The sequence below is a fragment of the Nomascus leucogenys genome, chromosome 22a (assembly GCF_006542625.1).
Source record: "Nomascus leucogenys isolate Asia chromosome 22a, Asia_NLE_v1, whole genome shotgun sequence".
NCBI classification, from domain to species: Eukaryota; Metazoa; Chordata; class Mammalia; order Primates; family Hylobatidae; genus Nomascus; species Nomascus leucogenys.
This window is the reverse complement of record NC_044402.1, coordinates 79,330,053-79,357,024: the sequence shown is the minus strand read 5'-3', so window position 1 is coordinate 79,357,024 and position 26,972 is coordinate 79,330,053. Positions and strand designations below refer to the sequence as shown.

The window sequence follows — 26,972 nt, the reverse complement described above, 5'->3', positions numbered from 1 at the left end:
TCTGTCTAATGCTGACAGTGGGGTGTTAAAATCTCCCATTATTATTGTGTGGGAGTTTAAGTCCCTTTGTAGGTCACTGAGGACTTGCTTTATGAATCTGGGTGCTCCTGTGTTGGGTGCATATATATTTAGGATAGTTAGCTCTTCTTGTTGAATTGATCCCTTTACCATTATGTAATGGCCTTCTTTGTCTCTTTTGATCTTTGTTGGTTTAAAGTCTATTTTATCAGAGACTAGGATTGCAACCCCTGCCTTTTTTTGTTTTCCATTTGCTTGATAGATCTTCCTTCATCCCTTTATTTTGAGTCTATGTGTGTCTCTGCACGTGAGATGGGTTTCCTGAATACAGCACACTGATGGGTCCTGACTCCTTATCCGATTTGCCAGTCTGTGTCTTTTAATTGGAGCATTTAGCCCATTTACATTTAAAGTTAATATTGTTATGTGTGAATCTGATCCTGTCATTATGATGTTAGTTGGTTATTTTGCTAGTTAGTCGATGCAGTTTCTTCCTAGCCTCGTTGGTCTTTACAATTTGGCATGTTTTTGCAGGGGCTGGTACTGGTTGTTCCTTTCCATGTTTAGTGCTTCCTTCAGGAGCTCTTTTAGGGCAGGCCTGGTGGTGACAAAATCACTCAGCATTTGCTTGTCTGTAAAGTATTTTATTTCTCCTTCACTTACGAAGCTTAGTTTGGCTGGATATGAAATTCTGGGTTGAAAATTCTTTTCTTTAGGAATGTTGAATATCGGCCCCCACTCTCTTCTGGCTTGTAGAGTTTCTGCTGAGAGATCAGCTGTTAGTCTGATGGGCTTCCCTTTGTGGGTAACCTGACCTTTCTCTCTGGCTGCCCTTAACATTTTTTCCTTCATTTCAACTTTGGTGAATCTGAGAATTGTGTGTCTTGGAGTTGCTCTTCTCCAGGAGTATCTTTGTGGCGTTCTCTGTATTTCCTGAATCTGAATGTTGGCCTGCTTTGCTAGACTGGGGAAGTTCTCTTGGATAATATCTTGCAGAGTGTTTTCCAACTTGCTTCCATTCTCCCTGTCATTTTCAGGTACACCAATCAGACGTAGGTTTGGTCTTTTCACATAGTCCCAAATTTCTTGGAGGCTTTGTTCATTTCTTTTTATTCTTTTTTCTCTAAACTTCCCTTCTCGCTTCATTTCATTCATTTCATCTTCCATCAGCGATACCCTTTCTTCCAGTTGATCGCATCGGCTACCGAGGCTTCTGCAATCTTCGTGTAGTTCTCGACACTTGGCTTTCAGCTCCATCAGCTCCTTTACGCCCTTCTCTCCATTGGTTATTCTAGTTATCCATTCGTCTAATTTTTTTTCAAAGTTTTTAACTTCTTTGCTATTGTTTTGAATTTCTGCCCGTAGCTCGGAGTAGTTTGATCGTCTGAAGCCTTCTTCTCTCAACTCGTCAAAGTCACCCTCCATCCAGCTTTGTTCCATTGCTGGTGAGGAACTGCGTTCCTTTGGAGGAGGAGAGGTGCTCTGCTTTTTAGAGTTTCTGGTTTTTCTGCTCTGTTTTTTCCCCATCTTTGTGGTTTTATCTACTTTTGGTCTTTGATGATGGTGATGTACAGATGGGTTTTTGATGTGGATGTCCTTTCTGTTTGTTAGTTTTCCTTCTACCAGACAGGACCCTCAGCTGCAGGTCTGTTGGAATTTACTAGAGGTCCACTCCAGACCCAGTTTGGCTGGGTGTCAGCAGCGGTGGCTGCAGAACAGTGGATTTTTGTGAGACCACAAATTCAGCTGTCTGATAGTTCCTCTGGAAGTTTTGTCTCAGAGGAGTACTCGGCCGAGTGAGGTATCAGTCTGTCCCTGCTGGGGGGGGTGCCTCCCAGTTAGGCTGCTCAGGGGTGAGGGACCCACTTGAGGAGGCAGTCTGCCCGTTCTCAGATCTCCAGCTGCATGCTGGGAGAACCACTATTCTCTTCAAAGCTGTCAGTCAAACAGGGACATTTAAGTCTGCAGAGATTCCTGCTGAATTTTTGTTTGTCTGTGCCCTGCCCCCAGAGGTGGAGCCTACAGAGGCAGGCAGGCCTCCTTGAGCTGTGTTGGGCTCCACCCAGTTCGAGCTTCCTGGCTGCTTTGTTTACCTAAGCAAGCCTGGGCAATGGTGGGCGCCCCTCCCCCAGCCTCACTGCGGCCTTGCAGTTTGATCTCAGACTGCTGTGCTAGCAATCAGGGAGACTCCTGGGCGTAGGACCCTCCGAGTCAGGTTCGGGACACAATCCCCTAGTGTGGCGTTTTCCAGGCCCGTTGGAAAAGCGCAGTATTAGGGTGGGACTGACCCGATTTTCCAGGTGCCGTCTGTTACCCCTTTCTTTGACTAGAAAAGGGAACTCCCTGTCCCCTTGTGCTTCCCGAGTGAGGCAATGCCTCGCCCTGCTTTGGCTCATGCACAGTGCACTTCACCGACTGTCCTGCACCCACTGTTTGGCACTCCCTAGTGAGATGAAACTGGTACCTCAAACAGAAAAGCAGAAATCACCCGTCTTCTGTGTTGCTCAGGCTGGGAGCTGTAGACCGGAGCTGTTCCTATTCGGCCGTCTTGGCTCCACCCCTCCCCCCATTTCTTTATTCCTTCCTAATCTCTGATCTTATAGAGCACTCATTCTTTCTTCTGCTGTACTCCTTCTGCCTTTCAGCCCTCCTGTCAAGTTCTTCACTTCAGCTATTACATTTTTCATGCCCAATTGCTGACATTGATTCTTCTTCATAAACAGTTTTCTGTTTTACCTATCTAATGTATTTCCTCATATCTTAAGATATGCTTTTTAACATATTAAATTTTTGTTCTGTCCAGTGCATTAATTCTGCTGCTTGTGTATTTCAGTGTTGCTTGTGGTCAACAGATGTTGTTTATCCCTGTGAGTTAATGTTCCGTTGGGATATCAGTAACTTTGGTATGATGGGGATATGAAAGCCAGTGCTCTAACTTACCCCTTGTGGGTGAGTTGGGGAGAGTACCCCTAAGTGCAGTTGACTTCTTTTGCTACAATTAGGATTCGACCATTCCCATTTGTCCCCCAACACCCCCCCTCCACCACACACACAAAAGAGTATACCACTTGGATGACCTCCCAGTGATTAGATTCTGGACCTTGCTTTTATCTATGACCTATTTCTCTGGGTGGTATTCTACCCACCTCACGTGGTGGAGAGTTGGTGTGGACACATGAAGAAACAAATCAGGTTGCCTACCTCTCTAATATCAACTATCCATCTGATTAGATTTCCATGGGATCTTGTTTTTTCTCTCTTACTGGTACTGGACTGAGGGTACTATTTTCTATCCAAAAAAGGTAGAAAGTGAGCAATGACCAGGGAGGTAAGGAGAGAAACATCACACCTAAAAAATTCTCTCCTGGCATGTCTCCTGTCTATGGCATCCAACCTTATTGTATGTAGACAGCCATGTGCCCTGAGACTCAACCACCTTTTGTCTCCCACAGAAAAGTTCTGTGATCTATAAAACCTTACTTTTCACTTTACAGAAAGAACCAGCGATATAATTTGTGAGGCCCAGTGCAAAATAAAATTATGGAAGCTTTTCTTAAAATATTATTGAGAATTTCAGTATAGGGACAGCATGGGCCCCTTTTAAACATAAGGCTCTGCATGATTGCACAGGTCAGTTGACCATGAAGCCAGTCCTATATACAGCGTTAGGATTTCTGGAAAGACCTAGCAGCCTTTGCTTGATATACATTTTCCTTAGCCACTTTATTAGCCTCTTCTCACTTGAATTTGCAGGCTTTCTAAAACAAACCAAACCAAAAGAAAAAAAAAACATGCAGATTAGATTAGAGAAAAGGGAATTATAATGACCAAATGTTTATAGTTCTATATTCTTTGTCTTCCCTTACTCCAAAACAGAATATGTTCTGGGAGCAATGCAATATCTAAAAGTTGACTATAATGCTGTACTTGGTTGCATCTACATGGAGAAAAACAGGTTTAAACCTCTGTGATGTCATTCACTACATAATGAATGACATACCTTGGGTACATTACATCCCTGTGAGCCCCACTTTCCTCACCTGTAATATAGACCCTTGAAAATTCAATTAGAAAATGTTTGTGACAATAATAGTGAGAGACTTCAAAACTCTACTAACAGTATTAGATAATCAAGGCAGAAAATTAACAAAGATATTCAATATCTGAACTCAACACTGGACCAAATGGATATATTAGGCATCTACAGAACCTTTCATCCCAAAACAACAGAATGTACATTATTCTCATCATCACATGGGACATACTCTAAAATTGACCGCATAATTGGACATAAAACAATCCTCAGCAAATGGAAAAGAACTGAAATCATACCAAACACACTCTCAGACCACAGCACAATGAAAATAGAGTCACAACAAGGAGAATCACTTAAGACCATGCAATCACATGAAAATTAAACAACATGCTCCTGAGTGACTTTTGGGTAAATAGTGAAATTAAAGCAAAAATCAGAAAGTTCTTTGGAACTAATGAGAACAAAGATACAACATACTAGAATCTCTGGGACACAGCTAAGGCAGTGTTAAGAGGGAAATTCATAGCACTAAATGCCCAACATTTAGTGTTCTCCCCTAAATGTCTTTCTAACATCAAAAAGTTAGAACGATCTCAAACTAACAACCTATCATTGCAACAGAAAGAATTAGAGAAGCAAGAACAAATCAACCCTAAAGCTAGCAAAAGACAAGAAGTAACCCAAATCAGAGCTAAACTGAAAGAAATGAAGACATGAAAAAACATTCAAAAGATCAATGAATCCAGAAGTTGGTTTCTTGAAAAACTCAATAAGGTAGATTGGCTGCTAGCTAGAGTAATAAAGGAGAAAAGAGAGAAGATCCAAATAAACATCATTAGAAATAATGAAGGGAACGTTACCACTGATCCCATAGAAATAAAAATAACCAGGCCAGGTGCAGTGGCTCACCCTTGTAATCCCAGCACTTTGGGAGGCCGAGGCAGGCGGATCACGAGGTCAGGAGATCGAGACCATGGTGAAACCCCGTCTCTACTAAAAAATACAAAAAAAAAATTAGCCGGGCGTGGTGGTGGGCGCCTGTAGTCCCAGCTACTTGGGCGGCTGAGGCAGGAGAATGGCGTGAACCCGGGAGGCGGAGCTTGCAGTGAGCCGAGATTGCGCCACTGCACTCCAGCCTGGGTGACAGAGTGAGACTCCGTCTCAAAAAAAAAAAGAAATAAAAATAACCATCAGAAACTACAACGAACACCTCTATACAGACCTAAAAGAGATGGATAAATTCCTAGACACATATCCCTCCCAAGACTAAATCATGAAGAAATTGATTCTCGGCCGGGCATGGTGGCTCATGCCTGTAATTCCAGCACTTTGGGAGGCCGAGGTGGGTGGATCACGAGGTCAGGAGATCGAGACCACGGTGAAACCCCGTCTCTACTAAAAAATACAAAAAATTAGCCAGGCGCAGTGGCGGGCGCCTGTAGTCCCAGCTACTCTGGAGGCTGAGGCAGGAGAATGGCGTGAACCCAGGAGGCGGAGCTTGCAGTGAGCCAAGATTGCACCACTGCACTCCAGCCTGGGTGACAGAGCGAGACTCCGTCTCAAAAGAAAAAAAAAAAAAAGAGAAAGAAATTGATTCTCAGAACAGACCAACAACAAGCTCCAAAATTGAACAAATAATAAATAGCCTATCAAAAAAAAAAGCCTAAGACCAGATGGATTCATAGCCAAATTCCACCAGAGGTACAAAGAAGATCTGGAACCATTCCTACGAAAACTATTCCCAAAAATTGGGGAGGAGTCCCCAATTTTCATTCTATGAGTCCCCAACTCATTCTATGAGGCCAAAACCTGGCAGAGACACAACAAAAAATGAAAACCAGGCCAATATCCTTGATGAATATTGATACAGAAGTCCCCATCAAAACACTTACAAAACCAAATTGAACAGCACATCAAAAAGCTACTCTACCACAATCAAGTAGGCTTCATCCCTGGGATGCAAGGTTGGCTCAACATATGCAAATCAATAAATGTGATTCATCACATAAACAGAACTAAAGACAAAAACTGCATGATTTTCTCAATAGATGTGGAAGAGGCTTTCAATAAAATTAAGCACTCCTTCATTTTAAAAATCTTCAATAAACTAGATATTGAAGGAACATACCTCCAAATAATAAGAGCCATCTAAGCCATCTATGACAAACCCACAGCCAACATTATACTGAATGGGCAAATGCTGGAAGCCTTTCCTTTGAAAACTGGCTTAAGACAAGGATGCCCTCTTTCACCACTCTTATTCAACATAGTATTGGAAATCCTAGCCAGCGCAATCAGGCAAGAGAAAGAAATAAAGTGCATCCAAGTAGGAAGAGAGGAAGTCAAACTCTCTCTTTTTGCAGATGACATGTTTCTATATCTAGAAAACCCCATAGTCTCGGTCAAAAGCTCCTTCAGCTGATAGCTTCAGCAAAGTTTCAGGATACAAAATCAATGTACAGAAATAATTAGCATTCCTATACACCAACAACAGCCATGCCAACAGCCAAATCAGAAGGCAATCCCATTCACAGTTGCCGCAAAAAAATTTAAATTCCTAGGAATACAGCTAACCAGGGAGGTGAAAGATCTCTACAATGAGAATTAGAAAACACTGCCCAAAGAATTCGCAGAAGACACAAACAAATGGAAACACATTCCATACTCATGGATAGGGAGAATGAATATCATTAAAATGGCCATCCTGCACAAAGCAATTTACAGATTCAATGCTATTCTTATCAAAATACCAATGACATTGTTCACAGACCTAGAAAAACCTATTTTAAAATCCATATAAGATCAAAAAGAGGCCAAATAGCCAAGGCAATCCTAAGCAAAAAGAACAAAGCTGGAGGCATTATGTTACCAAACTTCAAACTATACTACAGGGCTACAGTAACCAAAACAGCATGGTACTAGTACAAAAACAAGCACATAGACCAATGAAACAGAATAGGGAATCCAGAAATAAGGCTGCAAACCTATGACCACCTGATCTTCAAAAAAGCTGACAAAAACAAGTGATAAGGTAAAGACTCCCTATTCAATAAATGCTGGAATAATTGACTAGCCATATGCAGAAGATTAAAGGTGAACCCTTCCTTACACCATATGCAAAAATCAACTCAAGATGGGTTGATTAAGGACTTAAATGTAAAACCCAAAACTATAAAAACCCTGGAAGACAACTTAGGCAATATCATCCTAGACATAGGAATAGGCAAAGAGTTCATGACAAACACACCAAAAACAATTGCAACAAAGCAAAAATTGACAAGTGGGATCTCATTAAACTAAAGAGCTTCTGCACAGCAAAAGAAACTATCAACAGAGTAAACAGACAACCTACAGAATGGGAGAAAGTATTTATAAACTATGCATCTGACAAAGGTCTAATAGCCAGCATATATAAGGAACTTAAACAAATGTACAAGAGAAAAACAACTCCATTAAAAAGTGGACAAAGGACATGAACAGACACTTCTCAAAAGAAGACATACATGTAGCCCACAAACATGAAAAAAAAAAAGCTCAATATCATGATTATTAGGGAAATACAAATAAAAACCACAATGAGATACCATCTCACACCAGTCTGAATGGCAAAGTCAAAAAATAACAGATGCTGGTGAAGTTGCAGAGCAAACGGAACACTTATACACTGTTGATGGGAGTGTGTAAATCACAGTATGGAGACTCCTTAAAGCTAAAAGCAGAACTACCGTTCAACCCAGCAATCCCATTACTGGGCATATACCCAGAGGAATATAAATTATTCTACCATAAAGACACATGCATGTGAATGTTCATTGTAGCACTATTCACAACAGGGAAGACATAAAATGATCCTAAATGCCCATCAATGACAGATTGAATAAAGAAAATGTGGTACATATACACCAAGGAATACTATGCAGCCATAAAAAAGAATGAGATCATGTATTTTGCATGAACATGGATGGAGCTGGAGGCTATTATCCTTAGCAAGCTAATGAAGGAACAGAAAACAAAATACTGCATGTTTTCACATATAAGTGAGAGTCAAATCATGAGCACTTATGAACACAAAGAAGAAAACAACCGACACTGGAGTCTTCTTGAGGGTGGAGGATGGGGGAAGGAAGAGGAGCAGAAAAGATAACTGTTGGGGACTGGGCTTAATACCTGGGTGATGAAATAATCTGTACAACAAACCCTGTGACAGGAGTTTACCTATGTAACAAACCTTCACTGTATCCCTGAACATAAAATAAAAGTTAAAAGAAAATGTTTGTGAAAGCATCCACATTTTAGTAGTGACTCCAAAAATATTGTTTTGTTTCCTTTCCCATCCATAGTGTAAACTTCCAAATAGTTTTTATCTGTGGTTTTTCAACAATCTAATTTCTTGTTCATGGAAAAGAAATTCAATTTTATATGTCCTTAAATAGTAAGCAGCGTATTACATTTTGGACTTTTGTTTGGGTGTGGATATGAGGCACAGAATAGGAAATGTTCCTTTCAAAGAAGATTTAACATAGAAATAAGGCATCAAGCTGAGGATTCATTAGTGAAGCTCCTATAAATAATCTGGTAACACAGAGAAAGCAGGTGTTCTCTGCTACCCACAGCTAAATTCAACAGCAGGAAGCTGGTATATATGGCTTGTTAATCTACTAAGTAAGTTCTTTCTAAGTAAACTTTGAAAATGTCTCTATCATTTCTTACTGGAATACATTCAGAACAAGAAATACAGCAACTTTCATAGCTCTTAATAAATGTGATACTTTATTCAGGATGTGTTGAAATAAATGAATTAAAGGATTTTTAAATACGACCTTTGACTATGGGTAATTGATTTGAATTATACTTTCTTTACCGAATATGAACATTCTTCTTTCTTTTGCATATATAAGAGACAATGAAATAGCAGACATGGATGATTATAAACCATCCTTTGGTTTAAAAGCTTAAATACTCTTAAATTGTATTATAAATCAACTTGATGCCCCAAAGCTTGAATTCAACCTTTGAAACTCAGAATTTGTTGTAGGACGTATTAAAATACTATGCAAACAAATACTTGCTAATTATTTTTTTTGAGAAGGCATAATCACTCCTTCTCTTACACATCAGAAATAATGTTCATATAATAGAACTCCCTTCAGGAACCAATCTGTAGTTCCATAGCTTCAACCCTTGGTTAAGTTCAGGCCCTTTGTAGTTCGTGCCATGGGGGAATGTATGGATTAGTGCTTCTCAACTCTGGCTGCACACTGGAGTCACCTGGGGGATGTTGAAAAAAATACTGATGTCTGCATCTCATTCCTAGAGATTCTATGTAGGTTTTGGTGGGCATCTGGCTTAAAAAAAAATGTCAATCTTAAAATGTTGGAGTTTCTGTTAAAAAAGAAATCTAGATTTCCTGTTTCTTTAAAAAAAACCTGGAAGATCTGGCATTATCAGACTCATCTCCCCACATAGACATAGTGACTCCTGGCTGGAGCCCAGTAATACCTGTTTCTTTTAGAAAAGGTATATGCACATCAGTCTGCCACAGTCCTTAGTTTACCACTATTCCTCATGACCTACCCCCCCTCTTACCCTTCCTTCACTCATTCACATTATGTGCCTGGCTGCTGTAAACATTTGGATTTGAGACCAGATGGGCAGTGAAATATCATCCAAGCAAAGTATAGCTTAAACTGATTTGCATTTTAGGAGATTACCTTGGAAACAATGTGAATGACAGTAATGGGAGGGAGATTAGAAGACAGAAAATCACTTAAGAAACTATTGTGATATGAATGGGAGTGACTTTAGGAAGGGCATGATCTCTTTCGAGAAGGAGGTTATTAATCTCCATCTTTAAGGCTTAAAGGAAACTTATAGCCTTGTTATTCAAGGTGTGACTCCCAGAGAGCAACAGCAGCATCAGAGAGTTGTTAGAGATTTAGAATCTGAAATCCACCCATCACACTTATTGAATGAGACTGTGTTTTAACAAATTCCTCAAGAGGATTTGTATTCATGCTAAAATTTAAGAGGCACCAACTTAGACATTTTGCCCATGTGTTTCATGTATGTACATGTCCCTCTTAATTTTTATAGATGACTTCTTATATTGTTGTCTTAGGACATATATTGTTTATGAAGTTCTTGATTAATAATAATTTTAAAGTTCTGGGAGAGAAGCAAAACTGAAAATTGTGTATAGAAATATCATCTTAAATGTTTTAATATAGCAGTATTCACGTATCTCAGCTTCAAAATTAAAACCATCTTCCACGGTTCATCATCTAATCTGATTTTCCAAGTCATTGAAAATATTTTCTAGTTGTTACTGAGTGATTTCATAAATTGGATTTGTGATCTTGGCCCCAAGTTCCTTCAAATAATATTATTTGGAGATCTTCAGAAAATACCAATGCTTAAGTCCCACAGAAACTATAGTCAAAGGAAAGAGTTCAGTTTAAAGTTAAAAAATATGTATAAATATAGGTTAAGGAAGTAAAGCAGAATCTCCCACAAGCTTATTTAAATAATTTAAATGCATAATTATCATCAGTAGAGCCAATGCAAGAAAGTGACTCTTTCAAAATATGTTTATTGTTTTATTTTTCTGATTACACGGTACCTTCTGATTTTAGAAAAAATAGAAATGACATAAAACTAAACAAAAGAAAATTAAAATCACACTATATGTGGGTATACATGGAAATAGGAAAGAAATATAAAACATTTACATGTGAGTGTTCCAAAATTGTGTATTGTGTGTACGTATACACTATATGTGTGTATGTATACACAAAAAATTGTATGTGTTGTTTTTCAATGTGATTTTTTTCCAATTAACATTATATCATAAGCATTTCCTCATTTTGACACATATTTTAAATGTGTTTTCTAAGGATTACATGTTACCAAACCGTGTAGAAATACATTATTTGAAGTGGCAACATATAGCATCTTAGACTACTTAGCAAAGAGTGAATGGGACACTCCCAGGCGGTATACAGCATGGCAGCCCTCAGGCAAGGGAATTGGAGTTAAATTTGAGCATCTCTGCTTACTTCTGATATAATCTTGGGCAAATTTCTTGTGTATTTGGGCCTAGGTTCCAGTCCCTTTTTGTGAAAGGGGTAAAAATTGTACCTAATTTACAGAGTTTGTTGTGAAGATTAAACGTGGTTGTATATAACAGTTTTGTGTGTGTGTGTGTGTGGTTTTCTTTTCTTTTTTTTTTTTTTTTTTGAGACTGAGTCTCACTGTGTCACCTAGGCTGGAGTCCAGTGGCACGATCATGGCTTATTCAGGCTCTGCCTCCTAGGTTCAAGCAATTCTCTTGCCTCAGCCTCTTGAGTAGCTGGGATTACAGGTATGTGCAACCATGTCCCGGCTAATTTTTTAATTTTTAGTAGAGACAGGGTTTCATCATGTTGGCCAGGCTGGTCTCGAACTCCTCACCTCAAGTGACCTGCCCCCCTCAGCCTCCCAAAGTGCAGGGATTACAGGCGTGAGTCACCACATCTGGCCATATATAACAGTTCTTAGCACAATGCCTCGCACAACAGAAAGACAACATAATATGGGCTTCAAGAAAATAATGGTAAAGTAAATATTACATAAAATTTATCATTAGTGACATTTAGTAAATTCACAGTATTGTGTAATTACCATGGCTACCTAGTTCAGAATATTTTCATAACTCCAAAAAGAAACACCATACTCATTAAGCAGTGAATCTTCATTCCTCTCTCCCCTCAGCCCCTGACAACCACTAATCTGCTTTCTGTGTCCATGTATTTACCTGTTCTGGAAATACCATTAAATAAAATAATATTTAATGGCTTTTTGTGTCTGAATTCTTTCACTTTGCATGTTTTTCAGGTATATCCATGTTGCAGCATGTATTAAAACTTCCTTTTTATGGCTGAATAATATTCCATCGTATGGATATACCATCTTTCATTTATCCATTCCTCAGTTGACAGGCATTTGGGTTGTTTTCACCTTTTTCTAGTGTTAATAGTGCTGCTATGAACATTCATGTATATGTTTTTTTTTTAATACCTCTTTTCAATTCTTTTGGGTAATACCTAGGAGTAGAATTACTAGACCATGTGGTATACTTATGAGAAATTACTATGCTATTTTTCCATAGCAGATGCTCTGTTTTATATTTCTACCAGAAAGGTAGAAGATTCCAATTTCTCTACATCCTCTTCAGCACTTATTACTTTTCATTTTGTTTGATTTTTATAGTCATCATAGTCTGCATGAAGTGCTAGTTCATTGTGATTCTTACTTGCATTTCCCTAATAACTAATGATGTTGCAGATCTTTTCATTTACTGGCTGGCCATTTGTGTATCTTCCTTGAAAAAATGTCTATTCAAGCCTTTTGACCAAAATGTTCTTTGATAAGTAAAAGTTTTAATTTTGATAAAGTTTAATTTATCTATCTTAAATTTTTTGCTATGTTTTTGGTGTCATATCTAAGAAACCATCATCAAATCCAAAATTATGAAAATTTATCCCTTATGTTTTCTTCTAAGAATTTGATGGCTTTAGTGTATATATTTAGATCTTTGTTCCATTTTGAGTTAATTTTTGTGTATGGTGTGAGGTAAGGGTCTAACTTCATTAATTTGCATGTGGATATTCAATTGTCCCTGCACAATTTATTGGAAAAAAATATTCTTTCTCTGTTGAAGGACTTTGGCACACTCACTGAAAGATGTGTGGGTTTATTTCTGGACTCTTCTATTCTGTAAATCTATATGTCTATCTTCATGCCAGTTTGCCACGCTGCTTTGATTACTGTAATACGTTTTAAAATCTGGAAGTATAAGTTCTCTAATTTTCTTCTTATTTATCAAGATTGTTTTGGCTATTCAGGGTCCTTTCCAATTCCACATTAATGTTAGGATCAGCATTTCCATTTCTTCAAAAAAGGCCAGTGAGATTCTGATAGGGATTGCATTGTATCCCTAGAATACTTTGGGGAGTATTGCCATCTTAACAACATTAAGTTCTCCAATTCATGATCATGCGATATCTTGCCATTTATTTAGGTTTTTCATTTTTTTAACAATGTTTTGTAATTTTCCTTGTATAAGTTTTCCATCTCCTTGATTAAATTTATTCCTAGGTATTTTACTTTTTTTGATGCTACCATGAATGAAATCATTTTCTTAATTTCCTTTTCAGGTTGTTCAATGCTATTCTATAGAAACACAGGTGATTTTTTTTTTTTAGTGTTGATTTTATACTCTCCAACTCTACTGATTTAATTTATATGCTTTAATTTTTAAAAATTATTCCTTAGGGTTTTCTGCATGTAAGATCATATCATCTGCAAGTTTCCCCTTCTATATTCTTTGTTCATTTGCGCTTTGCTCATCTGTCTAGTTGTAAAAAGCTGCTATTTCAGTGTATCCTAGACCAGAGCTTCTCAAACTATAGTGTACTCATGAATTACCCATATATTTTAAAAGGCAGATTCTGATTCATCAGCTTTAGAGTGGGGCCTTAGTATCTACATTACTAACAAGCTCCAGGGTAATGATGCTGCTGGTCTCGGGGCTCCCTTTTTGATAACAAAGGTTATGAGGGAAATAATTGCACAATGAAAGAGAGTATAAGTGATTAGAGTCAGAATACTGGGTCATTGTTAAAACTCAGAAGATATAAGTCGAAATAAATCTTTGAGTCTCTTAAGGTGTGGACATGTTTGCCCAAGCTTACAACTTAATTTTGTTGTTGTTGTTTGTATTTAGTCCTAGATACATTACTCAGGTAATCGAAGATCAAAAGACAAGTATTTAAATGTTCTGATTGTTTATTTTCAAAAATAGGAATATTTCCTCAGAAGTAGCACTTATATTTAGTAAAAAATGAGCTACTTACACGTCTTGTGGGTAAAGAGGTATGTAGCAATATCCAGTTTGTATAATCATAGTGTCCAGGATATCCACATATTTTCCAAGTGTTTCACAGGCATTGTTGAACAATTTTCTTCTCATTGCTGCACTTATTAACCTGTATAAAAAAGCAGACTCTTCTGCTATTTGAACTTTCATTACCTCCCCAAATTCCTTCACCAAAGGTATGTGAAAAAATTGTAAAATCACTATAAAATATATTGCTTCAGTAAATCAGCTCACATATCTGATGATTACAAAGAAAATCAATAAAATGAAAGAGAGTCTGTTTTATAATGTTTCATCTAATTTAAAAAATAAAGTGGGGTCTGAATCTGAAGTGTCTCAAGGCAGAAATTGAGTTCTCCAAAGAGTAAAACACCTGCATCAGAGCATTTCAATTCCTCTGTCTTCATTTAGTGAATAATTTGTTTTACTTGTCTGATTCTTTAATGAACTTTCCAATTAAAAGCAGATGTCATTTTTCACAGAACATAAATTAGAAATCATTTTATTACTAACAGGCAAAATATATACAAATAGTATTGAATTTGCCAGCAAGCACTGGGAATGTCCACACAATGATGGGATTTTCATATTGGTAACCCTATTCTAGCCTTAATTTGCAGCTCAATTTAAATCTTAGTGAACCCTATGTTTTAATTTCCAAGGGAAAGTTGAATTTAGAAAGTCCCTCCGAAATATTTATGCCCATCTAAGAAAGGGCTGAGTTAAGAAAGCAAATAAAGAACATTGTGCTCTATGTTCTGTGATCATGAGGTTTAAGACTACCTGCTGTCATTTTGCTTAAGAATCTTTACCAGCTCGTTAAGTTTAAATGCTTAGAAAAGTATTTTTAGTTTTGACTTTTACAAAAATTCCTCATATATCTTTTTTTTTTTCCTGGCATTTGTCAGCCCTTAAATAAAATATCCCGGAAAGCATGGATTTTTACAGTTAATACTATTATATTGCATGGTATTTTGCTATCATGATAATAATAGTAAAATGGAATCTACTTTACGTGAACACCTGAGAGTACTTCTTATACCTTAACATAGTCAATCTCTGAACCGCCTACAACCTTCCTATGCTAATTTAGCCATTTAGTGACTTATTTAGCCATTTAGTGACTTATTTAATGCCCTAGCCTTCGCTTTCCTTGACCTTCTTTACTCCAGCTAGCTTCAGCTTCCCGCTCCTGTGGCCATCACACTTCGTTTTATGACATCACCCAAAACTGCTCTCATCACAATCTCCCTGCCTTCTCTCTTTTCCTGGCCTCTGTCCTTGTGCTACTCAGTGTGGACCACCAGGACTGTTGTGAGTAAACTCAATCAGCCGGTTTCTCTGTTTCTGCCTAATTCTGAAACAATTAGCATAATTATTCTGATTGGTTCTATTTAAAATGTAATTTATCTGTTACCAGTTAGCCTTACAAATCCCTTTATTTATCATCTGTTAATTCCCTGCTCCATTTCCCGTAACAACTAGTCCAAAACCTTCGTGCTCTTTTAAAATTCTCAACCACTATGGAGCCAGGCTTTAACTAACCTCAAAGTCGCTTAGTCACACAGAGTGAAATTGCTTGCCCTTTTCTTCGGTGCCCAGACTTTTTGTCTCTTCCTTGCTTCTCTCTTTTACTTCTCTTTCCCCTCATTTCTGGGAGAAATGGATCCTATTCTAGATCTCACTGGTTCTATCTCCTATTCACTTTATATCTCTTTTCATTCTTAATATCTCATTTTTCTGTCACCCTTCACTCCCCACCCCACCTTCACCCCCCACCCCACCTCCACTCCTTTTTTGCCTAGATAACTCCCACAGCTTGTTTGAGGTCTCAGCTCAGATATTGCTTCCTATAGGAAACTCTTATTAATTCTCCAGACTTTCCCAGGAGATACTAACAGCCAATCAGATTTAAGAGCCTTTTATAAAAAGTCTATATTTGAGGTTTATTGCGGATAAAACATAAATAGACCCTCCCTTCTATTAAGTTAGCCTATTTCATTTAGGGAAATCACCACAAAAGGTAAACATCACAACCTAATAATTTCCCCTGTAGCTGAATTAGATGTGTTGAGATCCTGAAAATATCTCCAATGGATTGTGTAGACAATGAAAAAGTAAGTCCTCTGAGGACATTAAGATAAACTGGGACCACCTGCTCAGTCCATGGCACAATCTGATTGTAGGCAAATTGTGTTAGATGCAAGTATTTTGGCCAGCTAGACTTTTATTAAATTTAATTTAAAATGGAAACACCAACCAGGCTCTGTTACTTAACTAGAATAAAATGTGATTAATAGGAACAAGAAATCTAAGAAAAACAGGGACAAGACACTAAAGAAGAAAATGGTTCTTGGAATACACAAATCTTGGGAATATTTTCCCCAGAATTCCCGTGTAATTAAATTTTCATCTATGTTGAACCAAGGAAGAAAGAATAAATGCATTTGTGCTCCAATCACTGTTTTGAAGATTTGTTTATGAGCACAGTGTGTTGTGATTTTATTTTATTTTCAAATTTTATTTTGCCACATAGCCATTTCCTTCAGTATTTATTAGCAACAAGCACCCTGCTTCATGCTGCTAAAGTGCTGCTTAGTGGGTCCACTCAGTGGCCAAACACTGAAGAGAATAAGGGAAACAAGAGATTTCCAAGTCATGGGCTATTTTCCTGCAACTTTAAAAATATCTGAATGAACTAAAATAAACTAACTAAATATCTAACTAAAATATCTAAATGAACTAAGATAAGAAAGCAGCAACTAATACTCAGAAATTAATTTGGTGATATCTGTCACTTCTGCAATTCCAATGCTGGTAAGGTTAATTTTTGGATCAAACAGCCAGTATCCCACATTTTAGGAGGGCATGAAATCCAGGAACTTGAAGCACAGCTAATTTGTCACTGAATTAACAGATGAGTCACTAGAGAAGCAGAAATGTACCAACTGGTGGTGACTGTCATTGCACTGCAGTAAAAGTAGGGCTCAAAAAGCAAAATCTTCCTGAAGCTACTTAACAAGCTTGGAATAAAAAGTGTACCTCTAGCTGGAGTTCTTTGCTCTTACCCACAAGCTCTCCCTGGTTCAATCACAATGATTTTCTACCATATGTCTGGGAGGTGAAACAGCACACTTCTTTCATCTCTAGGTGAAATGCAAAATCCAGTTCTTCCTGTGTGCAATCTGTGCCTTTGCTGGACTGCATCATAGTGAGGGCAAAGTTCAAATGGCGTGTAGACACTGAACTCAGCAAGCATGGGAGACTGAGGCAAGACACTTCTCTGCAGAATGACCCTGGTATTTGTATAGGTCAGCATAGAAATACCCCTGAAGGGAGCATGAGGAGAAGAAACTACCACCCAGTTTATAATCCAACTTGACATAATCAGAGTTTCAACTTCTAAAGGGCTCAATGCCACTCTTCAAAAGCATAAACATTTCTGTAAAAAAAAAAAAAAAAAAATCTTAAGCGGACTTTCAAATATTCTATGATTAAAATTGCCAGGTTTGTTTTACCATCTGCTAACGCAATCATGTAAAATTCTATGATTTTGTGTCAATGAGTTAATTCTAGTTGTTCTGAATGGAATTATAGACTTGAGGGTTAAACAAGAAATAGGCTATATCTAATGAGATGGTCTAAGAATCAGCCATGCTTTGGGAACTATACATGAACTCAACACATGCTTCTGCCAGATTTGATTTTGGCCAGTAATCTCCACAGTTAATATTTTTTGTAGTTTTCGAATATATTCCCTATTGTTTTTTGGTCCACCTTTCCCCCACTTAAAACTTAGATTCTGAAGTCAAGCTTATAATGAAAATTTACCACCTGATGTTGAATGGTTAAAATCCCCTCATACACAGGGAAGTTTTTGTGTGAGCAAAAGCTTACTAAACATACTGTGGTTATTATTATTTTTTCTTTTCAGTTGGAGCAGCTAACATTCTTACTTTTTGGATCTGCTTGCTGGATAATTGTTATGCCAATTCATAACTTCATTTAAAGAGCTAAGCTAGGACTAGCTGTGGGGGGAAGGAAAGAAGAAATCTTTTTCGCCTTCTTGTCTGTCAGCACTAATCCTCTTAAAAGTACCCTTTCAATCAAGGGATCCAAGAAAAGCTCAATTTCCTCAGGAAATGGAATACTGAAAGGTACAGTTAAAAAGGTTCCTACTGTGAGTGAAAAGTGAAAATAATGGAGTGACCTATGGAGACATCACAAACCTGGGAACACACAGGGCCTCGCGTCTGTATTGGGTCAGAGATATGCACACATCTCTGTCAAATTGAAAAGCCAAGGAAATGGAAGGCTTTGGCTTTCTGCTGGTGGGGACAAGTACTGGAAATATTTTATTGCAAAGTGACTGAGACCCTGTTAGAAGTTGAACACTTAGCAGGCAGGCAGCAACGGCTTAGAGAAAACAGAAGGAGATTTTCTCCATTGGGCTCCTCTAGCCTTGACAAGGGTGACAACTATATTTTTTAAATAGCGTGATGGATTCAAATTGCTCTGGAAAGTTTCATCTTAAAAATAAAATGGGGGAAGTGTCCCCTATGAAAAATGTCTGGGGAAATAAATACATTACCAGCACGGTATAGAAATGCATCAGAAACTGCCTATAGATTGCCCAAAGAAAACAGAACCAATTTTCCGAGAAGATTGAATAGAAATATTGAATGGACCCAGCTTCATTTAATACCCACAGAGTTCATGTGAAAATGTAATTAAGAAGACTGGGGATGGAGAACAAAAAAAGATAAGAGGCACAAAATGGCCCTTTACAGTTTCTATGGAAGGTCACAGTCCACTTTTTATAGCACGACATCAAGCACAAGGTTAAAGTGGGTTTTCAAAGACTTGGCTCTACTCCAGAGGTCTCTCTTTAATGTTGTTTGCAAAATTTATACTGAAGGCAGATTTATGAACATCGTTGGAGAACAGGTATTTCTCTTATTCATAGAGAAGAGGTTTATTATTTTGGTCCAGTTGCTAAGCAAAACTAAGTCTGAGTTTGGGCTGTAAATTTTCAACTATATCTATATTAGCTTTGTGTTTATTCTGAAATAGCGAGCCTTCTGATTTCAAATCTGAGAATCCCAGGGTCACATAAGATTTTTATCACCTCCGAGGTCTTGTCCAGGCCATATGGAAGTTTTATGTAGGCAATTCCAAAATAATATGGTTAGTCATTCTTTGATGAGAAAAACAGTGTATCAAGACTGAGAAGAGCTGGGGCTGGAAATCTGGTTGAGATGGTAGATTGTAGAGTCAAACTACCTGAGTTTGAAATTTGGCTCTCTCTCTTACTAATGTTGACATCTTGGGCAAGTTGGTAATCTCCCTTGGCCCTAGTTACTCCATCTGTAAAGTGAAGATAATAACAGTTCCTACTTCATAGGGATATGATAAAAATTAAATGAGATAATGCGTGTAAAGCATTTAGCACACCACTAACATACAGAAAGAAAAATCAACCCTTACCATCTTGCAGACAGTTAAGACAACATCCTAGAGCTTAGTGTTGTTAGACTGAGCACGCAATGGCTATATTTCATTTCTTCATATCCTAACTTCTGCATTTTCCTTGCCCCTGTTTTTCTAGGCCCTCCCCAGCTTCTCAATATTCATTAAGTTGTCTCCCCCTATTCGCACAGAAGGTTCTGATCAATGCCAAATCTTTTTAAAGAATTACCTGCTTTTTTCTGCATCTTTACACATTAAGTATTTCTCCGCCTGAGTTTGAGTATTAATGCCCCACAGATCTTAACAGACAGAAGAAGAAAGGATGATACAAAGAGAGGAAATGAACTAACAGAGGAGCTGGAGAACAGGGACAAAACAAAGAAAGAAACAGAAAGACTTGTGAGAGCTGGTGAACCCAGTTGGTGATTCAGCTGCTCTTAGCTATAGAACGTTTTCCCGCAACATTGTTCCAACTGGAGCATTGGTCCCCTGAGATGACTAGCAAACAGTTTATTAATCAAGAGAGTTTGCCCAAAACATTCCACACTGCACTTTCCTCTATGAGAGTCTCAATGCACATTAATACATTAAAGATGCCAAGAAGTACTGCAGTAAAAAAACACAAACAAAAACCACAAAAAAACCCAGTTTTACTTTGTTTGATCTCATAAGACTGATCAATACTTAACACTAATCAGTAACATTTTGGGAAACATTTCACTGCCATTATTTTACAACTGGGTAATGGGAATACCCATAAATAAAGAACACATTTTGGAGAGCTAATGAACCAAAACTGATGGGCAGAAAAGTGGGGCTAACATTTAGTGAGTGCCTATTATGTGTGCCAGAAATTGTACTGTTTTAAAAATATTTGCTCATTCCCAGTAGGTTAAATAATGGTTTTTAAGTGGTAGCGGTAATAAAAGTGCTTTATGAAAGAACATCTTGGCACGTATTAGTTTTCCTTAAGTGGGGACACAATAGCTCTTTAAAAATTGAAAGATCTTGAGAACTCACGTAGCCCATATCCATGCTTAAGAGTGTTGCTTTTGCATGCACTGAGAAATTGCAGATTTTGGAGTCTATCCTCAGTTCCCTGGAAGGTAGCATGAGACAAAGACCTGTGAACTAGTCCTGGTACTGCCTCTTACTGGATATGTAACCTTGAGTAGCATACTTTTCTGAACCTATGTCAATACTAGAAAAAATAATATCTAATTTAAGGGTTTTTGAGGATTACAGTTATAAGCCACAATTTTATATAACTGATACTTCAAATAATTCAAATTTCTTACTCTACATTTTATACTCCTGTATTCATTGATCAAAGTGTTTTTCTCTTGCACCTAAAACTATAACAGTTTCCATGGACACCACAAAATAATATGTACAGTTTCTATCTTAACACCTGCTAATTATTATTTAAAATACTATTGTATTGAGTGTGTGTGTGTATGTGTATGTGTGTGTGTGTCTGGAGTTCAGTGACACGATCACAATTCACTGCAGCCTCGACTTCCTGGTCTCAAGTGATCCTCCCACCTCAGCCCCACCGAGTAGCTGGAACTACAAGCATGTGCCACTATGCCCAGCTAACTTTTTGTATTTTTTTGTAGAGACAGGGTTTTGCCGTGTTGCCCAGGCTGGTCTCAAACTCCTGGGCTCAAGCGATCTGCTTGCCTTGGCCTCCCAAAGTGCTGGGATTACAGACATGAGCCACAGCACAAGCCATTTTATTCTTTCTTTATATTCCCCAAGGCATCTGTCTTAGCATAGTGCTGGGTAGGTAGTAGTACCCTAGTAGTTACTTTGTAAAATGAATGAATGGAAACAATAATGGCAAATTGCACTAAAATTGCACTTATTTTACACGATGTAATATAACAAATGTAACTTAATAATAGGTTACTTTGTACTGGTAGAACAAGGCAGGATGGAGTCAGACTGAGACTTCTGAAATCTTGTGCTAAATTTTCCATGCTTCACAAGTAGCCTACGCCTATCACTCAACCTCAGCTTATATGGATACCAGAAGATTCACTAACAAGACAGCCATGTTAGAGATAATCATTCTTTTATGATGGTGGGTCTGACTTCAGGACTTTTGCAAGAAACTTGAATTTCCCTTCAAATAAATTGAATGTAAATATGTTTGGTTTACTCCAACTCATATTTTAATTCTGTTTAATGTTTTTCCATCCTCATGCAACAAAAAGTAAAAAGCTACCTCTTTTCATTTTCTGAAAGGTCTATATACCATTAAGAGTGAAGCCTTGAGTGGTGAAACTGATATCATGGAGGAGGAAATACCAAACAATAACAGCTATTCATTTTATGAGGAGTAACAGAACTTCATTTTATTAGGTTGGTGCAACGGTAATTACTTTTAATGGCAAAAACCGCAGTTACCTTTGTACCAACCTAATAGCTGTACGTGTAGGCAGACACAAAAACAACAGTCATAAGACATGTGATTTCTCTTCATTTCTTGTACACATTTACCCACATTGACAGTGAGACTGAATTGTGGGAAAGATATGTTTTTATACTTAAATGAATAAACATTGGACAAAATGAGTTCAAGATTTAAAACTGTTGTTCATTGTATAAGGGGTATATTTTTAGGTGGAGTTCACAGAAATGGAAGTGACCTGTATTCAGGTCAGCTGGGAGCTCTGCTAGTCACTCATCCCAACTTCCTGCCTCTTTCTACTCTCCCTTTTCAGCCTCTTTCTGTGTCTTTTCCCACTACATCTACATGGTACTCAAACCTGTAGTGAAGCATTTACCACTACAGAATTTACTACACTTTCATGATTTGAAAATCCAATGGCAGATTTATGATATACTCAGCATATCTAAATATTCTCTGAATCTTATCAGAAATTATTAAAAAAGATGTCTTTGTCAGTGTGAGTTTCTATAACAAAGTAACATAGACTGAATGGCTTGTATACAATAGATATTTATGTCTCATTGTCCTGGGTGTGGGAAGTTTGAGATCAGTGTGCCAGCATGGTAGAGTTGTGGTGAAAACCCGCTTCTGGGTTGCAGACTGCCAACTTACCGTATCCTCACATGGTGGAAGGGGCAAGTCAGCCCTCTCAGGCCTCTTTCATAAGGTCACTAATCATCTCCCAAAGCCCTACTTCCTAATATCATCACCTTGGGGGTTAGATTTCAGCAGAGGAATTGGGGTGGGTGGGGGGGACACAAGCATTCGGTCCATAACAGGGGAGATGTATAAAATAAAGTTAGTAAGAATGATCTCTTGCAGGAATGGAATTCTGCTGTTGAGAAGCTGAAGAGTGAGGCACTGAGAATTCTGCTGTCAAAGGACTACGTGGAGAAAGAACACCTCCAGCTCTCTCACCAGAAACTGAGTCAGCTTCAAGAAGAATTTGGTCAACTCATGGTGGAAAGGAATACCTGGTTAAAGAAGGCAAATGAATTTTTTAACAGTGCTAACAAGGTCAGTGTGAGGTCAAGTTGATAATTTTCGGTAATCAGGCAGACCAGTGAAAGACCCATTACTTCAACTGACTGGAACACATCACAGAAGTCAAAACTCCATGTAAAATTTCAAAATTGATAGCAGCAAAGAGAGCTTTTAACATATATTCCTATTATGGCCATTATTTGATTCTCAAAACTAAAAGACTGTTTTCACATGTAAAAGGTGACTTTAAAAACAACAAACAAACCTCGTGAGGGTTTTTTGTTTTGTTTGGTTTGGTTTGGTTCGTTGGATGGTTTTTGTTGTTGTTTTGAGAAAGGGCCCGGCTCTGTCAACCTGGCTGGAGTGCAGTGATCATAGCTTACTGCAGCCTCGACCTCCTGGACTCCAGTGATTGTCCCACCTCAGCCTCCCACGTAGCTGGAATCATAGGCACTTGCCACCATGCTTGACTCTTTTTTTTTTTTTTTGTAGAGACAGGGTCTCGCTATGTTGTGCAGGCTGGCCTCAAACTCCTGGGCTCAAGTGATCCTCCTGCCTTGTGGTCTCCCAAAGTGCTGAAATTGTAGGCGTGAGCCACCATGCCTAGCCTCATGAGGGTTTTATCTTACAGCTGCCACTGGTCTGTTTTTGGGGGACACTTGTGCCCACATTATAGCATTTCCCATGGAGGAAGAGAATTATCATAAATGTATCAAAGTTTAAAAATACCTTAAAATTTTTACCAAAGGCCCTCCTTTTTTTCGTCCTCTTTTATTTACCAGGTAAAATATATATGAACATTGCAAGCCTTTTTGCACACAAGCCATAAGGCTAGAAACAGTGCCTTAGCCCGATTGGTCCACCTTCATCTTGCCTTTTTAAGTGAGCCAGAGTGAAATCTGGCTGTGGACCATCTCCAGGTCTTCTTGAGTTGGAGAAGTGCTCTGCTTCTCCTCTCTGATTCATTGGATGTTGATTGCAGCAGGTGGTTCCTGCTAAGTGGCAATGTTCACCTGTTCACATCACTTGAGTACAGCTCAGTATATGAGGCTGGTGATATTATCTGAAAATTTTTTCTACCTTTTCCAATGTAATATACACCTTCAAATGGTGTTTTTGGAATTGTTTCGTACCTTAAATTTCACTGATGTTTTCAAAACAGACAATGTGGCAGGAAATGAATGAGGAAACTCTGGAAGCTAGGTACATTGTGATCTAAAATCACAGCATCAACACCCTGAATGCAATGTCCTGGTGTATATCAAAATAGTGACTTAATTTTGAACTTCTTTACTAATAAGAAACTTTTTGAAAAAATAAATAGTAAAATTTCAAAACAGAGGTGCTAAATTGTGGTAAATGTTAAAGAAAGATTTATTGTCAGATTATTTATCATTTGGGATTTCTTTGTTTTAAGAGAGGAAACAGATATACCGTATTACTGGAGCTATTGAACTAATTAGATGTTAGTTGCTAGTTAAGTTTCTCCTCAGTAATTCTGTTTTTGAATAAGAGACTTTTAAATTTAAATTGCGTGTTCATTCTTCAAAATGAGTGGGTCATCTACAGGTCAGTTAATATTGTTTCTAAGCAAAACAGTTATCAAACATTGCTATAAAACAATTCTTCCAGTACAAACCCTATAGTTTACAGCCTTGCAAAATGTAATTTCTCTCTTTCATTCCCATTCTCTTACTCTTGTTTTCTCTGCTCCCACTATTTTATACTTTGCTGGGATATTTTTCTGGGTTTTAACAGAGAAGGAATATCTCCTGCAAAAGCCTTTTTAAAAAAAAAAAAAAAAAAAGACAGCGGTTACTTTCTCAAACTCATACAGTAATTCAGGTCAGATTGGAGTAGAGAATTTATGTTTCATAATCACAAAGACTTTTGATTTCTAGATTCCCCATTTTATCATTTGCAAGCCATGGCATGCTAACTATACAAATTATAATAAGCTCCACTGGGATTTATCCACACTATAGCAGGTTCTATAGCCAAGTGGCACTCGGAATAGTGTTAGAATCCTTTCTCCCTTTTCAAAGCATCAAGGAAATAATTTCTGACTCCAAATCTAAGAACTCAATGTGAAAGATGATGGATATTTCTACCTCAGCAAAAATAGAAGCTGGAGTTTGGAATGTACATGTTTAATCATGACTGTTGAAATGAATTTTTTCCTATGTTATTAAGTAAAATAACTATATTATTTATACTATATTATTAAGTAAGATAAATGATGAAATTATGTTGTGTAAATCTACTTAAAGAAGAAAGCTCTTCTTGTGGCTTATAAATGGTATTTTTCTTTTTTATTTATATTGTAAAACCTCCAAATTTTACAAAAATTTGACCACTTTACCCAATTTTTAGCATGACACTTATAGCCCTAGTTTAAATAAAGAACTGAAGTTTTAAAATTAATATAATTTCAAAATCCCCTAAAATGTTTTTTTTAGAATAAAATTCTGTTTACACTAGTGAAAAGGTATGTTCAGTTTATATAATCAATTATCTCCGAAACACTGAATTTTCCTCTTGAAAATTCACTTTGTTGTGCCTTGAGTGCACTGGGTTTCCTAATTGTGAACATTCCCGTTCTTAGATGAAGTCATGCTCTCAAGAACTGTGAGGGGTTTGAGATTTTACCCTACATTCAAGCTAACATGTTAACTTATCACAGTTTCATGGATGATTACAGAAGACACCTGACCTCTGGCTCAGAGGTGATTGATTATACCACAGCAGCAGCCAGAGTGTCAGCATGCCCCATCAATTCTCCCAGCCCCAATTCCCCCTGAGTGGTGCAGATGGGCCCAGATGGATATATGCACCCGCAGCAGGTGGGGTTCAGGAGAGGAACCCTAAGCTTGGGGAATCTGTAGTTTTACAGCAAATAGGAAGCACGCCTGCTCTTTGTCTTGGAGGGCAACATCACCTCAATCCTGAAGGTTGCTAGTTGCAGACCCAACACTGAGAAGTGGCCCAGATATAAAGGGATCAGAGTCTTGTATTCTTGACCTACCAGTGAGATGTGTAGGAGCACAAGAGATCCATGAAGAATTTTCTCTCCCAGCACATGCAAATCGGATGTTAGCACTGCAGGGGTAAAAGATGAAGTCAGCACTTTACAAAAGGGTACTTTCCTTGAAAATCAATTTCATTCTTGAAAAGTGGAATTATTTTTCAGCAAACAACTTCTTGTTCCAAATTCGTTGAAGCTAGGTCAATATGCTTTTCCAATTTCTATGTCAAATACTAATGTATGAAATTTGTTGGTATAATGGGCAATATATAAATGAGTGAGTGGGATAGCTTGAATATCTGCTTGGTAAAAAGCGAAATATATGATTTTTTAAATATACCTTTTACTTTTTTGAATTTTGTTAAAAAATAAATATCCAATTTTATCTGCAGAATAGACTGTTAGTAATTTTCTCATATCATATATATTTCTTTTTTCATCCAGGTTTTATCATATTTCTGGTTAAAATCATTGAGAAGTCCCTCTTCCCCCTTTTCCTTTCATTTTCTTTCTTTCTTTTTTTTTCAGGGGGTGGGGACAGGGTCTCACTGTCACCGAGGCTGAAGTGCAGTAGCATGATCACAGCTCACTGTAGCCTTGACCTCTGGGGCTCAGGTAATCCTCCTACCTCAGCCTCCCAGGCAACTGGGATGCCACCACACCAGGCTAATTTTTTGTATTTTTTGTAGAGACGGGGTTTCACCATGTTGCTCAGGTTTGTCATGAGCTCCTGGGCTCCAGGGATCCACCCTCCTTGGCCTCCCAAAGTGCTGGGATTATAGGTGTGAGCCACCATGCCCCACCTCCTTTCATTTTCATTCATTCCCCTCTCTAACAATTCTAGATAGGGATATTATTGTTTACTAGAAATATTTTACAATAATTTATTTTATTATTTAAAGGTGAATTCATGAGAATAATTACCCTTCTCTTTAGATATTCACTTATTTAGTGTATATTTATTGAGCCACTGCTGTGTGTCAGGCATTGTTCTAAATGCTGGAAAATAAATAGCAGAGAACAAAACTTACAAAATTTGTGAAATTCAGTAAAATATAATTATCAC

General features: G+C 37.8%; 1 protein-coding gene across 1 annotated transcript in view; it reads left to right on the top strand.

Annotated features, from left to right (window-relative positions):
- Positions 1–26,972, top strand: part of CCDC141 (coiled-coil domain containing 141) — a 225,441-nt gene that overhangs the window by 120,248 nt on the left and 78,221 nt on the right. The window contains exon 7 of the mRNA XM_030803664.1: positions 22,720–22,914. Coding sequence (XP_030659524.1) covers positions 22,720–22,914 — 195 coding nt within the window. The remainder of the gene's footprint in view (positions 1–22,719; positions 22,915–26,972) is intronic.